At 43.2% G+C, this 27,243-nt stretch overlaps 2 protein-coding genes across 6 annotated transcripts in view; one reads left to right on the top strand and one right to left on the bottom strand.

Annotated features, from left to right (window-relative positions):
- Positions 1-27,243, top strand: part of LOC139538398 (signal transducer and activator of transcription 1-alpha/beta-like) — a 44,825-nt gene that overhangs the window by 9,178 nt on the left and 8,404 nt on the right. For both annotated transcript variants that reach the window (XM_071340383.1, XM_071340384.1), the window contains exons 2-20: positions 4,569-4,696; positions 5,401-5,545; positions 5,932-6,027; positions 10,786-10,875; positions 11,053-11,131; positions 11,378-11,487; positions 11,579-11,730; positions 11,873-12,031; positions 20,718-20,810; positions 21,051-21,110; positions 21,277-21,306; positions 21,398-21,488; positions 25,420-25,461; positions 25,578-25,661; positions 25,835-25,933; positions 26,238-26,373; positions 26,726-26,781; positions 26,870-26,961; positions 27,081-27,220. In XM_071340383.1, coding sequence (XP_071196484.1) covers positions 4,569-4,696; positions 5,401-5,545; positions 5,932-6,027; positions 10,786-10,875; positions 11,053-11,131; positions 11,378-11,487; positions 11,579-11,730; positions 11,873-12,031; positions 20,718-20,810; positions 21,051-21,110; positions 21,277-21,306; positions 21,398-21,488; positions 25,420-25,461; positions 25,578-25,661; positions 25,835-25,933; positions 26,238-26,373; positions 26,726-26,781; positions 26,870-26,961; positions 27,081-27,220 — 1,882 coding nt within the window. The remainder of the gene's footprint in view (positions 1-4,568; positions 4,697-5,400; positions 5,546-5,931; positions 6,028-10,785; positions 10,876-11,052; positions 11,132-11,377; positions 11,488-11,578; positions 11,731-11,872; positions 12,032-20,717; positions 20,811-21,050; positions 21,111-21,276; positions 21,307-21,397; positions 21,489-25,419; positions 25,462-25,577; positions 25,662-25,834; positions 25,934-26,237; positions 26,374-26,725; positions 26,782-26,869; positions 26,962-27,080; positions 27,221-27,243) is intronic.
- LOC139538401 (putative nuclease HARBI1) lies at positions 7,006-10,736 on the bottom strand. 4 transcript variants are annotated; one of them, XR_011667734.1, is made up of 10 exons: positions 9,990-10,736; positions 9,726-9,902; positions 9,574-9,635; positions 9,405-9,491; positions 9,276-9,317; positions 9,034-9,207; positions 8,921-8,956; positions 8,268-8,822; positions 7,875-7,986; positions 7,006-7,780 (listed from the first exon to the last, which is right to left on the bottom strand). XR_011667734.1 is itself a non-coding variant. In XM_071340388.1 (6 exons), exons 3-6 carry the CDS (start codon positions 8,737-8,739, stop codon positions 7,410-7,412), a joined length of 1,071 nt encoding a protein of 356 aa, XP_071196489.1. In that variant the 5' UTR covers positions 8,740-8,822; positions 8,921-9,317; positions 9,405-9,491; the 3' UTR covers positions 7,006-7,409. The 4 variants fall into 4 exon arrangements, 2 of the variants coding, with proteins under 2 accessions (XP_071196489.1, XP_071196488.1); XR_011667733.1 differs by having other exon boundaries at positions 8,921-9,207; XM_071340388.1 differs by lacking the exons at positions 9,574-9,635; positions 9,726-9,902; positions 9,990-10,736 and adding an exon at positions 8,083-8,198 and having other exon boundaries at positions 8,921-9,317.

Genomic DNA, 27,243 nt, shown 5'->3' with positions numbered 1-27,243 from the left:
TTTCCCGGCGGCATCCCCTTTGTGTGGCCATAATGCACCCTAAAAAATCCATGTCTTTTGCTGCCCTTCTCCCTGAGTGGTGCCTGCTCCGAAGCACTTCTCACTCACACAGCTCTCCATCACGTGATCTCTTTCTCACAGGCTACAAGGGAAGAGATGCACATCAGGGACGCAACTAGGCTACATGAGGTCTGCAACTATGACTCTATTTTATTTTTTTAAATAAGGCATTGTTCCTTGCCTTAAGCTGGGCATCAAGTGATAGTATATAATTCACAAGTGATAAACTAATATTGTCACCCATCAGACTAGTCTTGATTTAATCTTGTCTTTGCATATACTAAATAATATACAGTGGGCTCCAAAATTACTGGCACCCCTGACTGGCAATTCACAAACAATACTTTAAAAATATAAACAATATCATTATAGAGAAACTCAAAATACCAACATGTGAGAAATACTGTACTTTTAATGTTTCAATGGAACCAACCAAAATCATACAATTATTTTATACAAAATACATTTCACCAAAATCAAGGTTTCATAATTATTTGCATTCCTCATTTAGAACTTAGTGCAACCACCTCTGGCTAGGATAACAGCATGGAGTCTTTTCTTGTAATGTTTGACAAGGTTAAGGAACACATTTGGAGGGATTTTGGACCATTCCTCTATGCAGATCCTTTCAATATCCTTCACATTCTTGGGTTTGCGCTTATCAACTTCCCTCTTCAGGTCACAGGATTGGATTGAGGTCCGGCGACTAAGATGGCCATGGCAGAACATTGATTTTGTTGTCACAGAACCATTTCTGTGTGGATCTTGAGGTATGTTTTGGGTCATTGTCTTGTTGGCCATAGGTGGACTTTCCAAGTCCCAGCGTTCTGGCAGAGGCAACCAGATTGTCAGCCAAAATTGCCTGATACTTGGTAGAATTCATTATGTCATCAATCTTAACCAGTGCACCTGGACCTCTGGAATTAAAACAGCCCCAAAACATCACTGACCCACCACCATATTTCACCGTGGGTATGAGGTGCCTCTCCTTGTATGCATCTCTGTTTCTACGCCAAACATGCCGATGCTGTATCTGACCAAAACATTCAATTTAAGTCTCATCTGACCAGAGCACCTTCATCCAGTCATAATTTAAATGACGTTTGGCAAACTCCAAGCGCTTGCGTCTGTGTCTTGGGGTCAGAAAGGGCTTTCTTCTGGCAACGCTTCCAAAGAGCCTGTAGTTGTGGAGGTGGCGTCTGATGGTGCTTTTTGAAACCTGGTGACCCCAAGATGCCACCAGGCCTGCAATTCTTTCACATGAATTCTTGGGGTTTTGTTGCTTCTCTCACCGTCCTCCTCCCTATCCTAGGAGGAAAAATGCATTTGTGTCCTCTACCCGTGAGGTTTTCAACTGTTCCATATCTTTAGAATTTTTTAATAATTGCCCTGACAGTGCTCAGTGGTATATTCAATAGTTTGTGGATCTTCTTGTAGCCAGATTTACGAAGGTCTACGACCATCTGTCTCTTTTGAACTGCCAGTTCTTTTGTTTTCTTCATGGTGTTGGATGACAAAGAGATATTGCATGCGTGTTTTTATTTACAATCATCATCATCTTTAAGGGTGCCATTAATTGTGAAACCTTGATTTGGAGGACATTGATTTTTTATTTGAATCGTTAATAAAGTACAGTATTTCTCACATGTTGGTATTTTGAGTTTTCTATAATTATATTGTTTATGTTTTTTTAAGTATTGTTTGTGCATTGCCAGTCAGGGGTGCCAGTAATTTTGGAATCCACTGTATGTGTGAAATAAATTTTGATTTAGAATGGACCATTATCATGCACCTGTCTTGAAACGGGCATGGGAAAAATGTATGCTATCTCTGCACTTAAATAGCGAATGGAGGACGCTTTTCCTGTGGTTCATTTTCATGCCAGCCAGGTAGGCTATACTCCTGTTATAAAGATAGGCGAAGTGCTTAATATTTGATTAATATTAGGAAAGTTGAAAAATAAATATAGTAGGAAAGCTGATGGGACCTCTTCTTTTTAATAGAGGCCATCACTCTGTTTTCTTGCAAAATTTCATAGCCTATAGAAATGTTACGCAACATGAGCTCATGGGCTTTCATGAAGTGTTTGATTTGAATTTCGATTACTTTTGCATTGATGTCCGAGTGATTAGAGGGACAATAGAGAACTAAGTACCAGGCAGTTAGCAAGTTTGGTAGGCTGCTAATGACCATCAGCAGCATCAGAGCTTGGAGAAGCCTAATTACCGTGATTAAACAGTCAGGTAGAATTTGACTGCCTTCATGGCTTTTGACCGCCGGTGTGGCGGTAATACAGTCATCGCAACAGCCCTAGGTGAAACCACTCCCCCCCCCCCCTCCCCAATGCAGCCACTGATTACCAAAACAAGTCACAAATTGCCCTGCCCCTTGATCCTGGTTGATGTGTCAACAACTATCTGCAATATATGTATTCAAAGAGAACAAATCATAGTTGTTATGCTGGACAGTAGATGGTACATGTTTATTCTTCCCTGTCCTCAGTGTTTTCTCCACTGAACAAAGAGACCAGATGTAGTTTTTACCCAAGCCTAGCCTGTGGTTGATCAATTACAATTCCTTTCAATAAAATTGGGCCAATGGCCAAATACCAAGTATCCCGTTTCAGGCTCAATGTATAGACAATTTGGACCAATGAGAACTTGCCACATGTAGCTATGAGTCCCAGACTGGAATTCCTACAAAGATCCGAAACAGATGTTGAACTGAAAAACACTAGTTCCATTGTTCTCTAGCCCTCTTGACCCCTAGTCCTCTGTGTTGTGTATTTGAAAGATGAATATTCATGATCTAGATCTTCAACATGTGAAATTAACATATTTTGAAATGGGGGAAAAATACAGACAAGCATATTTGTCTTAGAATATTCTTACAAATAGTACATTATATGGAATCACTCTGTATGAAATAATAGGGGTTGACATAATTTTTGAATCTCTACACCTTCCTTTGTCCTTCATACAAACACCATATGTAAGGTCCCTCAGTCAAGTCTTGAATTTCAAGCACAGATTCAAGTATAAAGACCAGGGAGCTTTTCGAAAGCTTCATAAAGAAAGGCAGTGATTGGTAGATGGGTAACAATAAGAAATCAGACATTGAATATACTGTGTCTTTAAGCATGGTCAAGTTAATAATCATGCTGTGTCAAAGATGCAGTCATCCTTCTGATCTGAGCTGCAGGACAGGACGTTGGAGAAGGCTCATGGTAGAGAAATGAACATAACATTCTCTGGCAACAGCTATGGTGGACATTCCTGCAGTCAGCATGCCAATTCCACGCTCCCTCAACTTGAGACATCTGTGGCGTTGTGTGACAAAACTGTACATTTTAGAGTGGCCTTTTATTGTCCCTGGTACAAAGTGCACCTGTGTAATGATCATGCTGTTTAATCAGCTTCTTGATATGTCACAATAGTCAGGTGGAAGGATTATCTTGGCAAAGGAGAAATGCTCACTAACAGCGATATAAACAAATTAGTGCATAACATTTGAGAGAAATAAGCTTTTTGTGCCTACGGAACATTTCTGGGATCTTTTATTTCAACTCATGAAACATGGGACCAAAACTTTACATGTTGCATTTATATTTTTATTCAGTGTAGTAATCTGAGAGGAATGGAAATTGTTGTCAACGTTTAAATAGGCTAATGGTGAATGTTTGTTGAATGTCTGTTGAATATCTGATATAAAACCTACTTTACCTCTGTATGAAATCCCCAAGATGGCAACAGCTCCACTAATTCATTTCTCAGCCAGGTTCACCATCATAAGACACACTGCCGTGCTGCTTTTTACATCACATTTCTACACCATCAGTCTACACGGGACATGCTGCTGTACAAATCAATATGTGATATTTCAGGAAAAGTGAAATGCACTTCAATTTGATTTCAGCCTACATACCCTAGTTTAATTAAATTATATCCATTCACTGAGTTACACCGAATGTAATACAAAGAGAATGTCACATAAAACTTATTCGGGCAGGATCCTGTTAAGCAACTGTGGTCTTACCCAGCAGTAGCCTACTATAGAGTAGCTGCCTCTCTTCCTCAACCCTCCAAAGACTAAAGAAGCTTATAGTTGACAAATAGTATGTCAGAGTTCTCAATTCAGTTTTCAATTCAGGAAGTAAATTGAAATTCAATTAATTAATAAAAAATTACCCATTGTTTTCTGTGACGATATTTCAATTCGCTTCCTGAATTTTCAGACATGAAAACCGAACTGAGCCCAACCCTGGTGTACATGGCTGTAGTCATACATGGATGTGGTGACGATTTGATCACAGCATCTGAAAGTAAGCACAGTTTGACCTGTGCAAAGGATTACAATGCAGCCTGTATAAATATGGCATGCAACAGTTAGTAGGCTATGTATTGTACTGTGTTTCCCACTATACTGGTTATCCTCTGAACTCCATACTGAGGTGCCTATGGAATGATACAGGAAAACACTGATTGCCATTCCCTGTCCCTGGTTTCTAGATGGCCCAGTGGTTCCAGCTGCAGCAGCTAGACTCCAAGTACCTGGAGCAGGTGGACCAGCTGTATGATGATACTTTCCCTATGGAGATCCGCCAGTACCTCAGTGCCTGGATAGAGAGCCATGACTGGTGAGTGAGCTGCAGTAAGCAACAGACTGCCAAGGGGTGTGTAGTTTACACAGTCAGTATGTGTAGATGCATTTGAAGGCTGTGGTGTAACTGCTCTCATGATGTATTGTGCTTTGTTTGGCCTTGTTAATCTAGTTAATCTTGTTTGGCCTTGTTAAAACTGAAAGTAAAAGTAACATGCTTGTAAAGGTTGTGGACTACTTGAAATGTTTGTTGTCGTTGGTGTAAGGTTGTTGACCTTTTTCACCTCACAACTTTCACCACACAAATTACTGCAAAAAAAAAGTAATTCCTGCCAATCAGCGTGCCCGCATTTGGACTCTGGCCCTGCCCACTCTAGCTCAGAGTGGTTATAGCAAATTTGCCGACCAAATTATCAGAAGTGTTTGGCAGTGCATCCGCAATAACCACAAGTTCATTCCTAGTGTAAAAGAAGATTGTGTGTGTGATTACTATGTGTGGCGATGATAAAGATTAATACAATTCCTGGACTGAGATGAATCCGTACCATTCTTGCCGGACAGCCTGTAGCGAGTCAGAACCAAGTATATCAGCATTCAGTCACTAGTGGGTGAGGGCTCAGAAGCCAACTGCTCAGATGACTCCAGCTAGTCGTTTTTGCAATTACTGTGTTCCGTGGGCTGGTTGCTTTCATTTCAAAGGATGACAATAATTTTTAAGTCCTTTTGGTTGACCCCCTTCAGGGACATGGTGGCCACCAGCGTTTCTCTTGCAGCGATCCGTTTCCATGACCTCCTGGTCCAGTTGGACGTTCAGTACAGCCGCTTCACCCTGGAGAACAACTTCCTGTTGCAACACAATATACGCAAGATTAAACGCAACCTGCAGGTAAGGCCAGGGTCGAACTCTGAATTCATTTGTAAGGACTGACATAGACTTCTAAGGGAAAAACTCAGGCGCTGAGTATTGAGTATTGTTCTATTAGACTGGTGTTTTGATTCTTATAAGAAAGATTGGTACTCTGAAGATTTGTTTTAATGTCAGATCAGGGCCAATAAGGATTAAGGGCTTCAACAATGTTTCAAGCTAATGTAATGAGTCAGCCATCCTAATCAGAATAAGGTTAGACAATCTTAGGTTCTTTAAGCCAATAAGTAACCATTTAATTGTTTGAGTTTATGAGCAGGAAAGAACAGTGGTCCTGGAACGCATCCTTGAGGACCACCAAAGTGAACTTTAAATTGTAAAATGTAAAGTTGAGAAACTCTTCCCAGGACCACTTCCAGGAAGAGCCTTTACAGATGGCCATGATAATCTGTAACTGTCTGAAAGAGGAGAAGAAGATCCTGGCCTCCATCATCAAAAAAGAGGTGAGACACTGATCTTGTCTTTTGCATACTGCTTAATGGAACTCTGTGAGTATTTCTGTTGTAGTGTGTGTGCATGTTCTGAATTGTGATTATGATGCATATTCTTAGAAAAGTTGCTATTGCATGGAGAATTAATATTTCAGCACATTTCTTAGCAGCATAGATATAAAAAAAAATTGGGTTAAACTGCCTTTGATATTGTATTTGTATGTTCAATTATTGCTGCAACAGAAGGAGCATTTCAGTGTGACCTGGGGCCTGTTGCACAAAACTAGGATAAGGGATTAAGCCAGGATATCTTGGTGATCCTGGCTCAATTGATCCGTAATCCGGTTGCACTAAAGATGGATAGGGGGCAGGAGGATATGTTATGGTATAAATTACCATGGAGATTTATTCTGTGGAGCTAGCCTGCTCCAGACCAGGCTAAATTCCAGGATCTATTTAATCTCATCCCTAATGTCAGTCAGCAGTCACCACAAATGGAAACCAATAGTTATTTCACTGCTCACTATACATTGTTATCACATATAACTAGACCCACTGTTATTATTTAAACGTTTGTGATCATTAATTTCAATGATTTTGGATAAAAAATGATTTTTAGATGATGTTGCTATCATTAGATAGTTTACAGTTTCCCATAGACTATAAGGCTATATATAAAATGATAGAATATTAGGGCCACAGAGGGGAAAAAAACACAAGTCATAATATTGTAACCAGTTGTTTTAAAGGAGGACAGTTGTTAAAATGACAGATGTGGGGCATTTCGTGAAATTGTACTTCAGTATGGTTTCATAAACAAAGACATGCTGATGTGCCAGAATATTAAGTATCACATTGTCATAAGTATCAAAACTGTAAAAACAATATGTAGCTTTTCTGCAGAAAGAACCAGCCTCATAAATTTATGACTTTATCCTTTTTCTTCAGTGTGGCCCTAGTACTCTGTCATATAAACAAATACACATTCCATATGAATATAAAAACACAATGTGTAACATTATGTTCCTTTATTGAATAAGGACAAAACAAAGCAGGTAAACCATCAGCTCCTTTCGAAACTGAAGTCACAGTGACTCTACAAGATGGAAAGCACAGAATCCAAGCATATTATACAAAATGATACATACACATTCAAAGGTCTGTATATAACACACCCTGCATGTCTGCACACTAAAATAAATGCAGGACAAATCCATACACATCAACTGAACAGACAAATGAATGGATGCAGTAGCCTCCCTGCAGCCTTGTATTACACACAGTATACCGCACAAACATCATAAGAGGCCAAATTCGTCAAAAAACGAACCCAAAAAAACCCAAATTCCTCTGCCACCGCAGGACATATTTAACCAAAATTGAAAGCACACATACTAACTAAAATAATTCAACACATATTGGTCCCTCAGCAGCCGACCACTGTCGTCATCAGGGAAGATTGCCGGATTGTCCCAGTCCATGGCTGGTGGCACTCTGGGGGCCCTCTCCTTCCTCAGGCAGGCCACATTGTGGAGGACAGCACAAGCCACAGTAATATCACATGCCCTAACAGGGCTGACCCTTAATTTGTGAAGGCAGTGAAAGCGTGCCTTCAGGAGGCCAAAGGTCATTTCAACTCTGGCCCTGGTCCTGGCATGGGCATGGTTGTAGGCCTGCTGTGCTTCCTGGGGGTCTGTGAAAGGTGTCAGGAGAAAAGGCTGGCAGCCATACCCCCTGTCTCCCAGCAACACACCAGAGAATTCACCTGTCAACACAAAATCTCATCATTACTACCTCATAAACACAGTGATATTCTTGACACAGCCATGATGGTTATAAATAGGGGTTGTGTGGCTTACCTTGTGATAGGCACTGATAGATTTCAGAGGCCCGAAAGATTCTGGAGTCATGGACTGAGCCAGGCCATTTTGCCACAACATTGCTGATCACACAGTCAGCATTGCAGACCATCTGAAATCATAAGATGAGGAATATTACACCAATCAATGCACATCACTGGCAATGCAGAGTGTTCGTCAATGGACAATATCAAAAAGTTATGTTCACCTGAACATTAATGCTGTGAAAGGATTTCCTATTCACAAAATCGGCCTCATGGGCACCTGAGGGGGCTTTTATCCTTATGTGTGTGCAGTCCACTGCACCAATGACATTGGGGAAACCTGTCACACAAAGTAATGAGTATCCTACTATGTGTTAACAGTTGTCCTGTAATTTGTAGATCCTCTTACCTGCAATCCTATAGAACTCCTCTTTGATGTCACAGAGTCTTCTGTGGCCAGGGAAGGAGATGAAGACATCTGCTAATGCTTTGATAGCCAGACACACACTCCTTATTGTGCGGCAAATTGTGGCCTTGTTCAGCTGTTCTGCATCCCCCACTGAGTACAGGAAGGCTCCACTAGCAAAAAAGCGCAAGGCCACACAAACCATTTGCTCCACACTCAGTGCATGGCTCCGTGCAGTGCGGTGCTTAATCCTGGGACCCAGTAGTCTGCATAGATACCTGATGCCATCTGCAGAAAACCTGTATCTTTCATATAGATGGTCATCAGGGAAGGCCAGTGGGTCCAACCGGTCCCTGAAGACCCTTTCTCGCCTGAAGGCTCTCCTCAGCACAAGTGCTTCTTCATCCACCACATCTCGCACGAATGGGCATGCCATTGTCAGAGCAGAAAGGAACACACAATTTTGGGCCTTCATATAGGCTAGTGGCCACACCTGGTGCTGGGGGGGTGGGCAAAAGAGGGCGATGCCTTATAACGATGACTTGGTTGTACTGATTGCTGGGAAAATAAAAAAAACCTTAGAAAGATGCCACCGTCCTGTGTGCTCACAATAAGAGCTCATATGTCATGGCTCACTTGACTTTACGAGAATATACCTAATTTTTATTTTGAGCTGTGTCATCTTCTTGGAGCTGGGGGAGGAAAGAAAAATAATGATTAATACATTTGTGTTAGTTAGCATACAGTGTACATTGAAGGCATATCTCACCTCCCTCTCAAGTTTTTTTATTTCAAGGTCCAGTTTCCTAATTGTCCTCTTTTTTATTTCGGACTCCAGTGCAAGATTTTCCATCTTTTTCTTCTTGTACTGAATGTCTATGTCTGCCAGTTCTATTTGGCGCCGGAGGTGGTTGCCATACAACTTTCTGATAGCTTGTGAGCTCTGTGAACACAATACAATTAGCGCAGCTGGAATTTGGCAGGATGTGGTGTCCTTTTATTAATACGCACTATGTTGCCAGGCTGGTTTTCCCACTGTATAGCATCTGGGTCCTGTAAAAGAAATTAGATTTTTTGATTTTGATGAGGACTCCTCACCATTGTAGAGTAAATAGTACTTTCACAGTCTTAACATGATACCTCATGCCTTCTGGAATCCAGAGAGATGGTCTCCTCCTCATCATCGTCTCCATCATGTGCTGTTGCTGCTGCACTGGGGCCTTCACCCTATCACATTTAATCGGATTCATATTGAAGCTAGTAGACAAGACATGCCAGGCCTACAGTATGCCTTTGATGGAGTACTCACTGGATCAGCATCGTCTGGTGCTTGTGCTGGTGGCTCTAACAGGAACACAGTGCTGCCAGACACTGCAAGGCAATAGGTAAACCAAAGTCAGACAGTCCAAATTGATTCAATATGAATGTGGTTGTATCCCATGTAGAGATGGAAGGACATACCTTGAATGAAGCGGGTGGCATCTTGGGAGGAACCTATGCTCGTCTCTTTCCCCCCAGGGATCCCCTCTAAGACGGGCCTGCCTTTATTTAGCTCCAAGGCCATGTCCTCTGCTGGGGTAAGGTCAGCCTTTGGTGACCCACCACCCGTGCCTTGTCTGTGGGTATTCTTTTTCACTGCTAAAACAGTACAGACAATGTGTGAGCAGGCACCTTCTGGGTACAATATATGCTTGTGCTTTGTTAAATATTAGTCAGGGACCATACCATTCTGCAGAATGTTCTTGTATTTGATTTTGACCTGCTGCCATGTCCGTTTTGGCCCGTTCATGTTTAATCTACACACACACACACACACACACACACACACACACATTTAATGGAGTCACACTGCAAAAAATTACTTGGTATTTTTGTCTTGTTTTCAGTAAAAATATCAAAAAATGTATCATAGCTTTATACAGTGTGATGGAGTTACTTTACACAATTTCACTCATATCTGCAGTGCATTTCAATTAAAAATTTTACCGTTTCATAATTACAGTACAACTGCATTTTTGGAGATGTGAATTAAATATTTGAATTGTAATTGTGATGTTTCAGCGGAGCGGTGAGTGTGTAATTGTGCACTACTTACGCATTCAGGCGGTCTGCAATACTTTGCCACGCTTTTTCTCTTTGCTTTATCACTGTGGCGGTGTTGCCTTTCTTCTTAATTATATCTTTTACCTCCTCGTATGCCTCCATGAGGATTTGTGCTTCCGACGGGGAAAAGTACGCGGCTCTAGTTGCCATGGTAAATCAGTTAATCTGTGATCTGTGGCGGGGTCTATTTGAGTGAGCCGTGAGCGCGCACCTATCCAGGATTGGTTTCACCTGGCTTAATGAATCCGTGTCTGCTCATCCTGGCTTGGTCTTTGTGCAACCAATTAAGCCTGGACGCACATGTTTTGGCTTCATTGAGCTCAGCTGAGTCATTTATCCCGGATGTCTTAATTCTACTTTTGTGCAACAGGCCCCTGAGTGTGAAACCAGACCAAATGTTTGTGAATTCTTTTGTCAGGATAACGTGGGGTCCACACCAAACAACATGATGTTGGAGAAACAGAAGGACATGGACAACAACGTTAAAGACCTTAGGAACCGAGTTCAGGTGCGGTCATTTGGACAATACCATGTGTCATTGGTGATGTGGATTTATTATCATACACCCTACCACGACACCGCCCATTGTCTTGTCATTCTAAATGAACATCAACCAGTTGAACAGCCTACGAAAGGGGTAGAAAATGTTTTTCTCAAACACCAGTGTGACTTTTGCCCTCTTCAGGTTGCAGAGCATGAGATAAAGTCTCTGGAGGACCTACAGGATGAACACGACTTTAAGAAGAAGACCCTGCAGAGCCGAGGTACTGTAGGAGTTAGCCTGGTCCTAGTCTCTTTCAATAGCCTGGGTCTGGGACACAAGACTAGATTGGTGCCATATTTGTATATGCTGTAGCCAATGTGAAGGCACTGTAAAACATATCTCACTCCTACTGTACTAAAACTAGTTTCCAGGCTGAAGCAACTGTGCTGTGAAATTCCAGATGTTTCTTCTACTATCGTATTGTGAATGCTTAACGCTATGTAAATGTTGTTTCTGTCATTGTCAGTGGAACAAGAGGTGAATGGGATGGCACAGTCACAGGCGGCACGGAAAGAGATCCGCGAAGAGGAGATTGTCATCAAAAAGATGTTCATCAAACTCAACATAACCAGAGGGGTAGGAATGTGTGTGTGTGTGCATGCGTGCGTTCTTGCTTGAGTGTGTATGCTGTATGGTTAGACTGATGTTTGTTTCTCCCGACCTATAGGTGGTGGTGAATCAGATTTCTGACATCTTGTGCTTGGCCGAGCAGATCCAGTTCAACCTGGTGACAGTGGAGGTACCTGAGTGGAAGCACAGACAGCAGATAGCTTGCATCGGTGGTCCGCCTAACGCCTGTTTGGACCAGCTACAAATCTGGTCAGCCCTGCCTCTAGTCCATGTTAGCTTAGCCCCTAGCCCTAGGCCCAGTTCATATCCTAACCCTTATATTAAACCTTGTTCAATACTTTCAGCAGCAATATTTTCAACCCTTTCACTGTGTGTGTTTGTCTGTGTGCAGGTTCACTGTTGTGGCAGAGGGCTTACAGCAGGTGCGTCAGCAGCTGAAGATGCTCCAGGAGCTGGAACAGAAGTACACGTACGAGAATGACCCCATCACTCAGGGCAAATGCGCTCTGGAGGAACGCGCTCTCGCCCTGTTCAAGTACCTCATTGTCAAGTGAGACCCGCTCTATGACACCTACTATGTGTCTATGTTCCTGTAGAGATCACATACACATACTAAACATGTATTCACTCACTGAATGGTAGGTAACTTTGCCTGAGACCTGGGTCAGCTCCCAGTGTTAATGTCTCAACTCTAGGTTCTTTTCCCCAACTGGCGGCCCGCAGGTGGTTTTATTTGCTCCCGCAAGTTTTCTAAGCAAAAAAAAGTATTATTATTAGGTAAAAATAATAATTGTCATTGTTGGACATACAGAAGACTGTAAAAACACCATGAAATCAGCTCCAACTGATTTTTATTTTGTTCATCTGTTCCCAAGTATTCCCACACGTAATAGAGAGACACATGATCATATACAAATGTAAGCAAGGTTTGAAATGATTATTGTGAGCGGACCAAGTACTTGGAGGTTGCTCTAAAGAGGAAAGGTGGAACAAACGAGTCAGGAGCAGGTTTTATTAATTGAGTCTTCGTCTTCACAAGAACAAGGAACACAAGGTGAGTATCTTTAAACTATAACATAAATCACGGGTGTGTCACCGCCTTCATGATCCTCCCATGGAGAGCTCCCTTCGGGTGGTCGTCCGGATCCGTGGTGACCATTCCTAAGAGGTGGAGTGTCCCCCTCTTCTCCCTTCCGAAAGGTACGTCTATTTCTCTGTAGAAGCAAACACTCTTTTCTTTCTCCCCTCTCTGCCGGTTCCCTCCTCTCTCTTGTAGGGGAAAGAGAATAGCTCATTATTACCGTCAGCTGTGCTTAATTGCCTCTGATCACCTTGACTCACATGCCGGGCTGGGCTACTGTCCATGGGAGCAGCCTGCCCCCTGGTGGTCCTTCCACATACCTCCCCCCTTAGGACCGGACAGGAGAGCCGGGCGCCAGACATGCCGTCTTGGTCGCGTCGGGACAGCGCGTCCGCATTCCCGTTCCTCCATCCAGCCCTGTAGATGACATGGAACGAGAACGGTTGTAAAGCAAGAAACCATCTGGCTATTCTGTTGTTATTGTTTCTCTTACCGGCCATCTACGTGAGGGGAACATGGTCAGTAACGAGTAGGTAGTACTGGAGATAATCGAGGGCCCACTTAATGGCTAGGGCCTCTTTCTCTGTGGTAGCATATCTATGTTCCCGATCACTGAGCTTCCTACTTATAAAGAGAATAGGCCTCTCTGCTTCGCTTTCACCCTGCGCTAGGACGTCTCCAAGCCCCGTATCTGAGGCGTATACCTGCACAATGAGCTCTTGGGAGAAGTCAGGAGCCTGCAGGACGGGATCAGAGCACATGCTATTTTTTTAGCAGCTGGAAGGCGTCTTCGGTCTTGTCCACGCTACACGATTTGGCAGGTTTTTCTTGATGAGATTTGTGAGGGGGTTGGCAATGGTTGCATACCCAGGGATGAATCGGCGATAATATCCCGTTGTCCCCAAGAAGGCTCGGACGACCCGCTTCGTCTGGGGCCGGGAATGGCCCTGGTCTTTCAGGAATGGCCCTGGTCTTTTCTTCCTGTGGACGTATTTTTACGTTCCCCACGGTGTATCCCAGGTATTCCGCGTCGGAAAGATCCAGACAGCATTTTTGGGGATTGGTCGTCAGCCCTGTAGCCTCCAGGCTCACGAGCACCGACCGTAGTCACAGGAGGTGGCTATCCCAGTCCTCGCTGTGGATGACCACATCGTCTATGTAGAATGGCATGCATGATGCGTTGGAAAGTTGCCAAAGCCCCGTGCAGTCCGAAGGGCATCCTTACATACTGAAAAAGCCCTTCCGGTGTGGCGAAGGCAGTCTTTGGGCGGTCCTCCAGAGCCACCGGCACTTGCCAATATCCCTTCGTCAAATCCAGGGTGGTGAAGAACTTTCCTAAGCGCTCCAGGAGTTCATCCACGCGGGGCATGGGATACGTGTTGAATGTAGAGATGACGTTTTCACCCCTAAAGTTCTTGCAGAGCCTCATACTACCGTCAGGTTTGGGGACCAGGACTATGGGACTGGACCACTCACTCGTAGATGGCTCGATCACCCTCATCCTCAGCATCTCCCTTACCTCGTTCTTTGCGATGACTTGGCGGGCCTCAGGAATCCTGTAAGGCCGGGTATGCACCTTCTTGCCGGGTTGAGTGTGGATATGATAAAACAGGACATCTATCTGTCCTGGGAAGGGCGAGAATACCCTGCCGAATTGCATAATCAGCTTGTCTAGCTGCCTCGACTGCTCCGGCAGGAGAGTTCGTCCACGGTGCACCTGTAGCAGGGCCTCCTCTTTTTCCTTGTCCTCCACGGCCATCAAAGCCACACCCTCCTCTCTCCCATGGTACTTCTTCAGCAGGTTGATATGATAGAGTTGGACCTTCTTCTTCCTGTCCGGTTGCTTGATGAAGTAATTGACTGGTGAGACCCTTTCCATTACCTCGTAGGGCCCCCTCCACTGCACCAGCAAGCGGTGTTCGGCCGTGGGCACGAGTACCATCACTTTCTCTCCCACGGTGAACTCCCTGGGTGTCGCTGATTTATCGTAGGCCCGGCCTTGAGTCCGTTGCACCTTCTCCATATGCTCCTTTACTATGGGCCAGACTGCGGACAGGCGGTCCCTCATCAGGATAACATGTTCAGGATAACATGTTCTATCGTCAACCGGAACGGGCATGGTTGGGCCTCCCAGGTCTCCTTGGCTAAGTCGAGGATCCCTTGACATGGCCTGCCGTAGAGCAATTCCAAGGGGGAGAACCCAGTGGACGCCTGGGGTACTTCTCACAGGACAAGCATTAAGTGGGGCAGAAGCATGTCCCAGTTTTTCCCGTCTCTGGACACCACTCTTCTCAACATGCTTTTAATCATTTTGTTCAGGCATTCGCACAAACCGTCTGTCTGCAGGTGGAATATGCTTGTGCGTATCTGTTGAACCTGGTATAACCGACACAAGCCCTTCATCAACCAGGACATGAACGGGGTTCCCTGGTCGGTTAGTATCGTCTTGGGAAGGCCCACCCGGGAGAACAGCATGAACAATTCCTTGGCGATTCCCTTTGACGACATGTTGCGAAGGGGTATGGCCTCTGGGAACTTGGTAGCGTAATCTACAACAACCAGGATGTACTCGTGTCCTTTGGCAGATTTCGGGAGGGGTCCCACGAGGTCCATAGCTCTGCGTTCGAAGGGAGTCTCTATAATGGGGAGAGGAGTCAAAGGATAATGCAGGTGTGGCTGTGGGGCCGTACACTGACATTGATCACACGTCCTACAATACCTGGCCACATCTCGGGTGACACGGGTGCAATGGAACCTCTGCATGATTCTGTCGATCGTTTTGTCCCGTGCCAGGTGTCCTCCTAGGACGTGGGAATGGGCTAGCTGTAGGACAGTATCCCTGTATGGTCTAGGCACCATTAGTAATTCCTGTTTTTCACCCCTTCGTTGCATGACCCAATACAAGCGGCCCCGCCTGATTGCATAGTAGGGAAGAGATCACCTGATCCGTCGACATTCCTCCCGTCAATCACCTTCACCTTCCGCATGGCATCCCTTAGATCTGGGTCTCTATGCTGAGGTACCAAACTGTCCCTTTAATTCTTTGGGCAGGTCGACCTCGGTAGAGGGGTGTGGAGTTTGTTCCCCATCCCCGTCTGGGGTGCCAGAGGAGAATCCCTTCCATGTTCCCTTCTCTGATGGGGCTTCAAATATAGCCCTTAGCCTCTGGTGGCTCCTTCCTCCGTCATGTATAACCCTTCGCAGGTGTCTTCATCGGAGGTTTCCTGGAATAGCTGTCGGAGGCAGCTTCTTCCTCTGCTCCAGAGGCTGAGGCTTTGTTTCCTTGTAGGGCTACTACCTCAGGCTTGGACTAGGTCTTTTTTCCCCTCTGCTTTCCTACCTGCCCTTTCCCGCCTGGCTCTTGGCGTGTGATAGAGAGACCTGATCCCTTTTGTCCGGTGCGTAACGTCATCTGCCGAAGCTCCTTATATGGAGGACAGTCTCTCCCGATCAATAATGGCACCTTCAGCTGGGGTACTTTCCCAGCCCTGACTGTACACCTTCCTTTCGGGTTGAGAATGGACAGACTCACGGTGGGGTAATAGTGGGTGTCTCCATGGACACAGGACACGGCTACTTTGTCTTGTAGCAGTGTTGCTGTGGTCACCATCTGCTCCTCCACTAACATAACCATACTTCCCGAGCCGAGAATGGCTACCACGTCACGTCCTTCTATTCAAACCGGAATCTCTGGGGCTGGGGCCATTTCTGCTAACCAACAGAGGTGATCCTGCCCTCTCGTACCGGGATGCGTGGGGATGGGCAGCGGTGGCCATGGACTCGTCCTTTCTGGGACATTGTGGAGCGTAATGGTCCGCAGACTGGCTTTTATAGCACCGACTCTGTTGTGTGGGTGATGACTTCTCCCACGTCCGGAGCGGGTTAGGTTGTTTCGGTGGCAGAAGTGCTGGGGTTAGTCGGGGAACAGGCTTGGCAGAGTCCTTTCGGTCCTCCTTTTCCCCTTTTAACAACTCCCATGTAGATCGGTACGTTTCCACAGCCTGAGCTATGTCGTCGGCCGACGACGGGTTTGCTTGCCCCACGACCCTTTTTAAGTCCCTGGGTAATTCCCTCAAAATCTTGTCCACTACGAGCGTCTCTGCGACATGTCCTACTCCCTTCCCGGGCTCCAGCCACTGTTTCATTGGACGGCCATATAGAGCCATAAAGTTGCATCAATCTCGGGCGGTCAGCTGGTACTGGGACAGAATCTCGGGTTTTAGTCACCCGTAGTCAGCAGCTTCGCGGGGGTCCAGGTCATAGTGGGCTTCCTGGGTTATCCCTGTCAAAAGAGGAGCTAACGCACTCACCCATTCTGTGGGGGGCCACTCTTCCAAGGTGGCTGTCCTTTCGAACGTCATGATGAAAGCCTCAATATCATCCTCCTTTGAGAGGCGAGGTAAGATGACGTGAGCAGCTGTTGTTGCATGAGTTCTATGGTTGTCTGCTGGGCCGTGATCAACTGTTGTAGTAGAGTGTTATCCATCCTTCTTGAATGGTTCCCCTGTGTCTACAGCAGTGCTTCTCAATTATTTTCTGTTACCTAGGAAGAAGTAAACATTTCGCCCCCCCCCCCCAACTCTCCGCCGCGACTGTAAATAGTATAATTTGTCTATAAAATTGTTAGAAGTACACCTCTGCATAACATTGTATCCTTATTAACATTAAAGAAAACAAAAAAGAAAGATATAGATCAACTTACAAAGAATAACTTTATTAACATTGTTTTTTAGTCTGTAACAGAAAAGACTTAAAGTGCATCGATTAGCCTGAATTTAACAAAAAAAATCAAGCCTTATTTAAACTGTAAACATTTTTTTACCATTTGATACTGAAAAATAAAATATAATCAATAAATAATAAATTCAAATTGATCAGCAACATTAACTCAGGAGCACAATATATGAAACACTTTAACCTATAAACAATGTGCTGATTTAAAAAAAAATCTAAATAAGGAAGACCATGTCTAATGCTGCAGGTAGTATCAGCTCCTCTGCTATGGAGTGTTTTTTTTTTGCACTGAGCAATTTGGTACGCCACCTTATATGATGCTAACAGTGCTCGCTGGTTTACTGAAGTAGCATTCACAAAGCGGGATGATTGTTGGCAATATTTGGCACGTTTTCGCTGAAAAAACTCAAGTGGCTTATCAGCGTGTGTCACGCCCTGGCCTTAGTTATCTTTGTTTTCTGTATTATTTTAGTTAGGTCAGGGTGTGACAGGGTTTGTGTGTATTTGTCTCGTCTTGGGTGGTTGTATTGTATAGGGGGTTTTGTTGAGTGTATGGGGTTGTGTTCAGTATAGATGTTTAGGAAAGTCTATGGTTGCCTGGTTTGGTTCTCAATCAGAGACAGCTGTTTATTGTTGTCTCTGATTGGGAGCCATATTTAAGGCAGCCATAGGCATTAGGCTATTGTGGGTAATTGTCTATGTGATGTTGCATGTTTGCACTCAGTATTATAGCGGTCACGTTCGTTTTGTTATTTTGTATTGTGTGTTAAGTGTTCTTCGTTATTAACCTGCCCGACGTCGGTACACTTATGACAACATCCAGCTCAAGTGCACTTCACACATTAACAAGTCCAATACAGCATATGAAAGGTACACATCTTGTGAATCCAGCCAACATGTCCGATTTTTAAAATGTTTTACAGGGAAGACAAAATATGTAAATCTATTAGCTAACCACGTTAGCAAAAGACACCACTTTTTTACTCCATCAGTTTTTTACTCCATCAGTAGCTATCACAAATTCGACCAAATAAATATATAAATAGCCACTAACCAAGAAACAACTTCATCAGATGACAGTCTGATAACATATTTATTGTATAGCATATGTTTTGTTCGAAAAATGTGCATATTTCAGGTATAAATCATAGTTTACATTTCAGCTACAATCAGAAATTGCACCGAAAGCAGCCATAATATTTACAGACACCAACGTCAAATACCTAATTACTCATCATAAAACATTTCTGAAAAATACATAGTGTACAGCAATTGAAAGACAGGCATCTTGTGATTCCAGACAATATTTCCGATTTATTAAATGTTTTACAGCGAAAACAAAATGTAGCGTTATATTAGCGTAGCCACAATAGCCAGAAACACTTGGGCGCCCACGACCAGTTCACATGCACGACAGATATTAGAAATAGCATCATAAAATGTTTCTTACTTTTGGTGATCTTCCGTCAGAATGTTGGACAAGGTGTCCTTTGTCCAGAACAGTCGTTGTTTTGATCTGGAACGGCAAATATCCCTCTTCATTTAGCATGCACACTAGCACGGATCTCTCCAAAGTCAACAAAGTCAGAGAACGGAACACGGCAAAACTCCCGAAAAAATTTCAATAATCTGATTAAACTATATTGAAAAAACATACATTACGATGATATGGTCACATGTATCAAATAAAATCCGAGCCGGAGATAGTTGTCGTCCATAACGGCAGCTAAACAGAAGGCAATCCCACTGTCCAAGTCGCGCGCTTCAGAGTACCGGAAATGAGGGACATGTCATGCTTGTATTCCAATTCAGATGAAGATAAACACGAAATTTCTTCTCTCACAGCCTCTTGACACCCAGAGGAAGGTCTATGAAGTGTACGTAGACTCTTACGTATCATGCCCATGTATAGGCAGGAAGTTGAACAGAGCATCGATTTCAGACATTCCACTTCCTGGTCAGGAAATGTGCTGCAGAACGAGTTCTGTTTCACTCAGAGAAATAATTCAAACGGTTTTAGAAACTAGAGTGTTTTCTATCCAATAGTAATAATAATATGCATATTGTACGAGCAAGAATTGAGTACGAGGCCGTTTGAAATGGGCACGATTTAACTGGCTACTCAATACTGCCCCTTGCAGCCATAACAGGTTAAAAAGAATAATGTATTTCTCTCACGCTGCGCCTTGGTCCACTCCTTTAAACGGCCGTGACAGCGTGATTGGGGTGTAATGTCTTTAAGTGACGCCTTAATTTATTTGGCTTCATGCTGTCCGCTGCCAACATTCTTAGACACAGTAAACATACCGGTCTTTCCTCGTCTCCCACCGTAGTCACAGTGAAGCCAAGCGCTACATACGCGTCGTCATATTTCCTCGTCTTAGCTTTCGGGAGACTTGCGTTTGTCTCATTATCTCCGTCTCTCTCCGCCTTTCTTTTCATCCCTGTTAAATATTTTTCCATGGTGTCTCTTAAGGGTTTGTTATCTGCACTTCATATCTCCTGCTCTGTGCTGTGTGCTCTTGTTCAGTGCAAAAAAAAACTACTCCCTGCAGCAAAAAAAAAGCATGTTCCCCGGGGTCACACGCCCCACTATTTGAGAAGGACTGGTCTACAGGTAGATTTTTGTTTTCCTCACTTATCCTTGTGTCACTCGTCCACCTAGTGCCCGCATTCTCCACCAATGTGAGCGGACCAGGTACTTGGAGGTTGCTGTAAAGCGGAAAGGTGGAATAAACGAGTCAGGGGCAGGTTTTCTTAATTGAACGAAGTTCTCTATTGAGGTAATTTTTCCTTCTCAAACACTCCAACACAATCAATGATGATATCTCAAGGAAAACACACTTCTTCTTCACAAGAACAAGAAACACAAGGTGAGTATCTTTAAACTATAACATAAATCACGGGTGTGTCACCGCCTTCACGATCCTTCCGTGTAGAGCTCCCGTCGGGTGGTCGTCCGGATCTGTGGTGACCATTCCCAAGAGGTAGAGTGTCCCCTTCTTCTCCCTTTCAAAAGGTACATCCTCTCCTCTGTAGAAGCAAACACTCTTTTCTTTCTCCCCTCTCTGCCGTTTCCCTCCTCTCTATTGTAGGGGAAAGAGAATAGCTCGTTATTACCGTCAGCTGTGCTTAATTGCCTCTGATCACCTTGACTCACATGCCGGGCTGGGCTACTGTCCGTGGGAGCAGCCTGCCCTCTGGTGGTCCTTCCACATTATACTTTTGGTCAAATATTCTGTCCCTTTGGCCTTCTTACAGTCAATTAGCAGTCTACAAATGATTTGTAATTATTTTCCTGCCCCCCGACTGTCCACTCAAGAAAAAAGTTGATGATCCCTGCTCTAGGCTTTAGTGGAGTGCCATAGGAGTATCATTATCAGATGTTTGACAGAATGTTTTTGTGGCATCTGTCTTTTAGTTCTATCGTGGTGGAGAGACAGCCCTGTATGCCCACTCACCCTCAAAGACCCATGGTGCTGAAGACTGGGAAGCAGTTCACTGTCAAAATCAGGTGATTGCGCCAGTGCTACACACTCCAAACGCAATGTGCAATACTGTGTTGACTAGTAGCTAGAAGAAGCCTGCCGACCCAGAGGATAGTTGGTTAGCCATCCATGCTGTAACTCCTCAATTAAGACCCACACCTTAACACTACACTCTTCCATCCACATTAGTTCCTGATTGTCATTTGGCTTGCATTGTGATTACTTTATTGGTATCATAATACTCTTGCACCCGATAATATCCCCAGACTCCTGGTGAAGCTCCAGGAGTTCAACTACCAGCTCAAAGTCAAAGCTGTGTTTGACAAGTAAGTGAATGAGAAGTACGTACCAGAGCCATATACATACACACACGTGTACACATATGGCTTTGGGAACTGCTTAATGTTATATTTAATCAATTGTATTACATTGTTATATTTTATCAATGGCAAGAGTCAAAGTTTCAGTCACTGATGTATTGTATTTCTTTAGGGACGTCACTGAGAAGAACACAGTGAGAGGGTAGGAAATGTTTTGGTCTCTTATCCTACTTAAACCTGAAGTAGCCTAGTTAGTAGTCATTACATCTCCTCTGATTTTACGTAATTTCCAGGGTCCGGAAATTCAACATCTTGGGAACCAACACTAAGGTTATGAACATGGAGGAGTCCAATGGAAGCTTGGCAGCAGAATTCAGTTACCTGGTATGAACTGGCACATTCAGATGTTATCTTTTACCGCCTCAGAAACCCGGATCCGGGAGCACCCCCCACCACCCCCACCAGTAAAAAAGCTGAATAGCATAGCTAGCATAGCGTCACAAGTAAATACTAGCATCTAAATATCATTCAATCACAAGTCCAAGACACCAGATGAAAGATCCACTTCTTGTGAATCCAGCAATCATTTCTGATTTGTAAAATGTTTTACAGGGAAGACACAATATGTAAATCTATTAGCTAACCACGTTAGCAAAAGACACCATTTTTCTTTGTCCACCATTTTTTCTCTCCACCAGTAGCTATCACCAATTCGGCCAAATAAAGATATTGATAGCCACTAACCAAGAAAAAACCTCATCAGATGACAGTCTGATAACATATTTATTGTATAGGATAGGTTTTGTTAGAAAAATGTGCATATTTCAGGTAGAAATCATAGTTTGCAATTGCACCCACCATCACAACTCGACTAGAATAAATACAGAGAGCAACGTGTATTACCAATTTACTCATCATAAAACATTTCTTAAAAATATACAGCGCACAGCAATGGAAAAACACAGATCTTGTGAATTCAGACAATATTTCAGATTTTCTAAGTGTTTTACAGCGAAAACACAATAAATCGTTATATTAGCATACCACATGTGCAAACGTTACCCGAGCATTGATTCAAGGCAAAAAGAGCGATAGCGTTATCATCACCAAAATATATTAATTTTTTCACTAACCTTCTCAGAATTCTTCCGATGACACTCCTGTAACATCATATTACATAATCCATATAGAGTTTGATCGAAAATGTGCATATTTAGCGGCACAAATCGTGCTTACACAATGGAAATAGTGTCCAACTACTCAAGCAATCTGCCCGGCGCCATGTTGGAAAGACACCTATTTTTATCAAAAGCTATTCATAAACTTGACAAAAAAAATAAAAGTTGGATATCAATTGAAAGACAAATTAGTTCTTAATGCAATCGCTGAATTACATTTTTTAAATTATCCTTACTGTGCAATACCGGGTGCGCCAAAGCGAAGCTACCCAAAGAAAATGGCGGAATATGCGTTTAACATTTTTCTACAGAACAACGATTTATCATCATAAATAGTTCTTACTATGAGCTGATCTTCCATCAGAATCTTGGGCAATGTATCCTTTCTCCGGTCTAATCGTCTTTTGGTCGAAAGATGTCCTCTTGTCCCGTCGAAATGGCCACTAACGTTCGGCATCTACAGGAAAAGTGTCCAACTCTTCAAAGTGCGTCACAAAGAAATGCCTCAAAATCGCACTAAACGGATATAAATTGCTATAAAACGGTTTAAATTAACTACCTTATGATGTTTTTAACACCTATAACGAGTAAAAACATGACCGGCGATATATTACTGGCTAAACCAAAGCTTGGAAAGAGGCCAGTCCGACGTCCATCGTGCGTCAAGCGCAGGGGACAAAAGAAAGGTACTTCCGGTCTTTGGCCTTTTATACAGGCCCTGATTGCGCAATCGACTCCATTCAAATTGTCACCACTTACTGACATCTAGAGGAAGGCGTAGGCAGTGTTTGTATCCTCATAGCATTCACAGGGACATTAAAACTGACCTGGGACCAGAGGCCAAGATTTCTGAAATCTCACTCCCTGTCAGGAAAAGTGCTGTAGAATGAGTTCTGTTCCACTCAGAGACATAATTCCAACGGTTATAGAAACTAGAGAGTGTTTTCTATCCAATAATAATAATAATATGCATATTGTACGAGCAAGAATTGAGTACTAGGCAGTTTAATCTGGAGACCAATTTATGCTAAGTCGAAACAGCACCCCCCATAGGCTCAAGAGGTTATACTGTATATTGTACATATGATGTACTGTACATCAGGGTTCCCCAATAGGCGTCCCCCCCCCCCCCCAAGTTTTCTGAGCATTAAAGACTGCAAAATCACCTGGAAATTAGCTCAAAGTGATTTTGTTTTAGGAAATCTGTTCCCAAGTATTCCCATGCAGAAGTAGGGAGGCGTGTTTGATCGTATCTTAATGTAATCAAGGTTTGAAATTATTATGTTTTTGTCAAATACTATATCTGTTTGGGCTTCTCGTGATCAATTGCAGTGTACAAGTTATTTATAATTATGTTCCGGCCCTCCCAACCAACCGCTCGAGAAAAAAATCAGCCTATGGCTGATTTTAATTAGGGACCCCTGCTGTACATCAATGATGATAGCGTTATATATTCTTTATATTGTAATGACTAGGGTTGCAAAGCTACCGGTAATTTATCAAAGGTAATCTATGGCAATCTATGGTAACTTTGGTAATTTATTATTTAGTAACTTTCCAATTGTTTATTCATATATAGTATAAAATTATGTCTAATGTCTGTGTCCATATTGTCCATGAGTTTCTAGTGGATAGACCATATGTTTCAAGAGAAAATAGCCTAATTAATGAAAAAAGCATATTTTTCATTTTTTTCAATTAACTTTGCAACTTTTCCGACTATTTACTTTTTTCACAACTGCCACCAGTTTGGCGCCAAAACATTTACAACAATGACATATTGACTTACGTGGGCGTCATGACCACAAAGTATGCCCCCTGTCTGTAAGTTAGGTCATTTTTCAAACACCTAAAACAGCTTTTTCCTGAGTCAGAATTAAGCATAATGATTATATGTAAAAAAGTTGTCTGCATATCTAAGCATGCCTCTTGAGCTGTCCTCCTGACTGGTGGTTATTTTATTTTATATAAAAATAAACAATATGCTTCTATTCATCTAGTTATTGCTTGCTTTTCTAAAGTCTACCAACCTTGCCAGCAGGCATGCCAGCTAAGATAGTTAGACAAGCTAGCTATTCAAACTTGATTGATAGCCTGAAAAGGCTTCTTAGTAGCTAGCTATGAGGTTTGGAGATTGGGAACCTAATTGGGCTAGCGAAAGCCAGCTTCCTAAAATTGCTAAATGGCAACAACAACAAAAAATCAGATATATTTTTTATACATGACAAATAGATGTCATCTTGAAAGTTACCAAAATTGTGGTAATTTACTGGTAAACTTCAAAAGTTTCCAGCTGGGGTTGGAACCGGTTCAGGGAACAAAACCCGAAAACCGAATAAGTTCAGAATTTTCTGAGGAACGGAAAAAGAACCGGGAACGAAAGTGATATCTAGTTTTCCGGAACAGAACTGTTATTTTCAAGTCTTGAGAATCGGTTAAAAATTTTATTTGTAAGTTAGAACAATATTCCTAATGTCTATTATACTGTATAGTTCTGTAATATAGTTAAGTTATAATGCTAGTAATAGCCTATAAACACATTACAATTCACATCATGTCATGATGTTCAGCGCTTCAAGCCAAGCTTCCTCCATGTCCACCCCTTGCTCTCTCCCCACCCATGAAATTTCAGTCGCATCTCAGGCCTGCACTTATCTGACCAATTAAACATGTAAACAAATATTTTACCTATTCCATAACAAGGTGCTCTATTGGCGCTAATTAAATTAATGAACTAAATGTAAAAACAATGTTGACTTCACAGGAAGAGTAAAAGAACGAAAAGGAACTATATGAACCGTTACTTTGTTTTGGTTCTAACAGGTTCAGAACAAAAATAAATATTGATTCTGCTCTGAACGGCCATTGGAAAATAAGTTAGGTTCCAACCCATGGTTTTCTATAATATACTGTCCCTTTGTAACCCTAGTAATGACCCTAGCCTTCATAAGTGCATTACGAAAGTGGTTTGATGTTAGCATTCTTGCCTTAGGTCAGGCGACCAGGGTTTAAGTCTCCTGCCGATTGCTGTAACAGTATATCATGTGTGCTGTTCAGAACCATGTTTTAACGTTTTGTTGATGTTGTTCTTCTTCTTTTGGTTACCTTACATTATTTACAACTATTTTCTTCCCCAGCAACTAAAGGAACAGAAAGTTACAGGCAACAGATCAAATGAGGTAAGCAAAGCACCTCAGGTGTGAGGATGATTGTGATGTATAATACTATTACTATGCAATGTCATAGTAATACATATACATTTTTTAAATTGATGTACGTCTGTGTGTCAACTCAGGGTCCTCTCATAGTGACGGAGGAGCTCCACTCTATTAGCTTTGAGACTCGACTCTGTCAGCCAGGACTCCAGGTCGAACTAGAGGTCAGAACAACAGTAACCAATCTGTAGAGCTTTTAAAAAGACATGGTATACACTATTGTCATGGCAGAAATATTTGTTAGTAATACACACCAAGGAGCCTGACTGTCTGTACTGATGTTCCTATCTGACTTCTCCTGTGTGTGTGTGTGGGGGGGGTGCGTGTGTGTATCCAGACAATGTCCCTGCCCATTGTGGTCATCTCCAACATTAGCCAGCTGCCCAGCGCCTGGGCCTCTGTCATGTGGTACAACATGCTGACCAGTGAGTCCAAGGTACAACCCCTCTCACCTACCCTTCTCATTCAAGACTAAATCCTCATAGCTACAGTATCTATGTATCTGTATATCTATCTACTTACTGAGATTTTACCCTCTGAGAACTACAGTCACTTTTGTTCTCTTAACTGCCTCCTTACTTATGTCATGTGATCCAGACTGGACAGGTTTAATCTAGGGGGTCGAACTCCTGGTCCTGAAGAGCCAGCTGGTGTGCAGGCTTTTGTTCCACCACAGCACTAACACTCCTCTTCCAAACTATCAGCTTATCATCTCCATCCCTCTCTCTCCTCCTCCTCAGAATCTGTCGTTCTTCCTGAGCCCTCCTCAGGCCACCTGGAGCCAGTTGTCAAACGTGCTGAGCTGGCAGTTCTCCTCCATAACCAAGCGAGGTCTCAACGACGAGCAGCTGAGCATGCTGGGAGACAAGCTCCTGGGTGAGTCTCATTGTGACTTGGCGTGGTTTTGTGAAACGACACAGCCACAGCAAACCCATCTGTGATATTAAGGTGCGCTAGTTGGTTATAAAAGGTGGCCATACATACAGTGTGTGAGGTGGCTATTAGTTTTTCTCTACACACATATCTGGCAAGAGAGTCAAGGTGACCAACTAATTTGGCCAACTAATCCAAGATAAAGGCTAACAATACAAATGTTGCATAAAATCTATTCACCATATAAAAAGGTGCATAAACAGCTAATGACCTCTGTCATGTGTTGCTCATAATGGTGTTAGCTAAGGTCGTTCCATTAAAGTGAACCAATAATAATACGAAACTCCTGTGACAGGTCAGGAAGCAGCGGGAAACCCTAATGGCCTCATCCCCTGGACCAAGTTCTGCAAGGTGAGCATCTCACTGGAAGTTTAGTGTTTTAGCCAACCCCTGTGTGTTTACTATGGGCTGTGTATTGAGTGTGTCTTTGCCTGAGCAGAATGTGAATGAGAAGAGCTTTCCCTTCTGGCTGTGGATCGAGGGAATACTGGACCTGATCAAGACACACCTGCTGTGTCTGTGGAATGATGGGTAAAACATCTCTCCAACTCACATTACTTCAGTATGCCTTTCTGAAGACTAGGTCAACATTACTTTTTTGAAAAGTTACTTTATTGTGCTATAATCCACTACATATCTATGGTCTATAGGTGTATCATGGGCTTTGTTAGTAAGGAGAGAGAGAAGGTCCTGCTGAAGGACAAGGAGCCTGGAACGTTCCTGCTGCGCTTCAGCGAGAGCAGCCGAGAGGGAGCCATTACCTTCACCTGGGTGGAGGGCTCCAATAACGGTGTGTGTGTTTTTTTGTGTGCA

Source organism: Salvelinus alpinus, chromosome 14, assembly GCF_045679555.1.
Source record: "Salvelinus alpinus chromosome 14, SLU_Salpinus.1, whole genome shotgun sequence".
In the NCBI taxonomy this organism is placed as follows: domain Eukaryota; kingdom Metazoa; phylum Chordata; class Actinopteri; order Salmoniformes; family Salmonidae; genus Salvelinus; species Salvelinus alpinus.
Note: the sequence above shows the minus strand (reverse complement) of the source record. Positions and strands in the feature narration are given on the sequence as shown.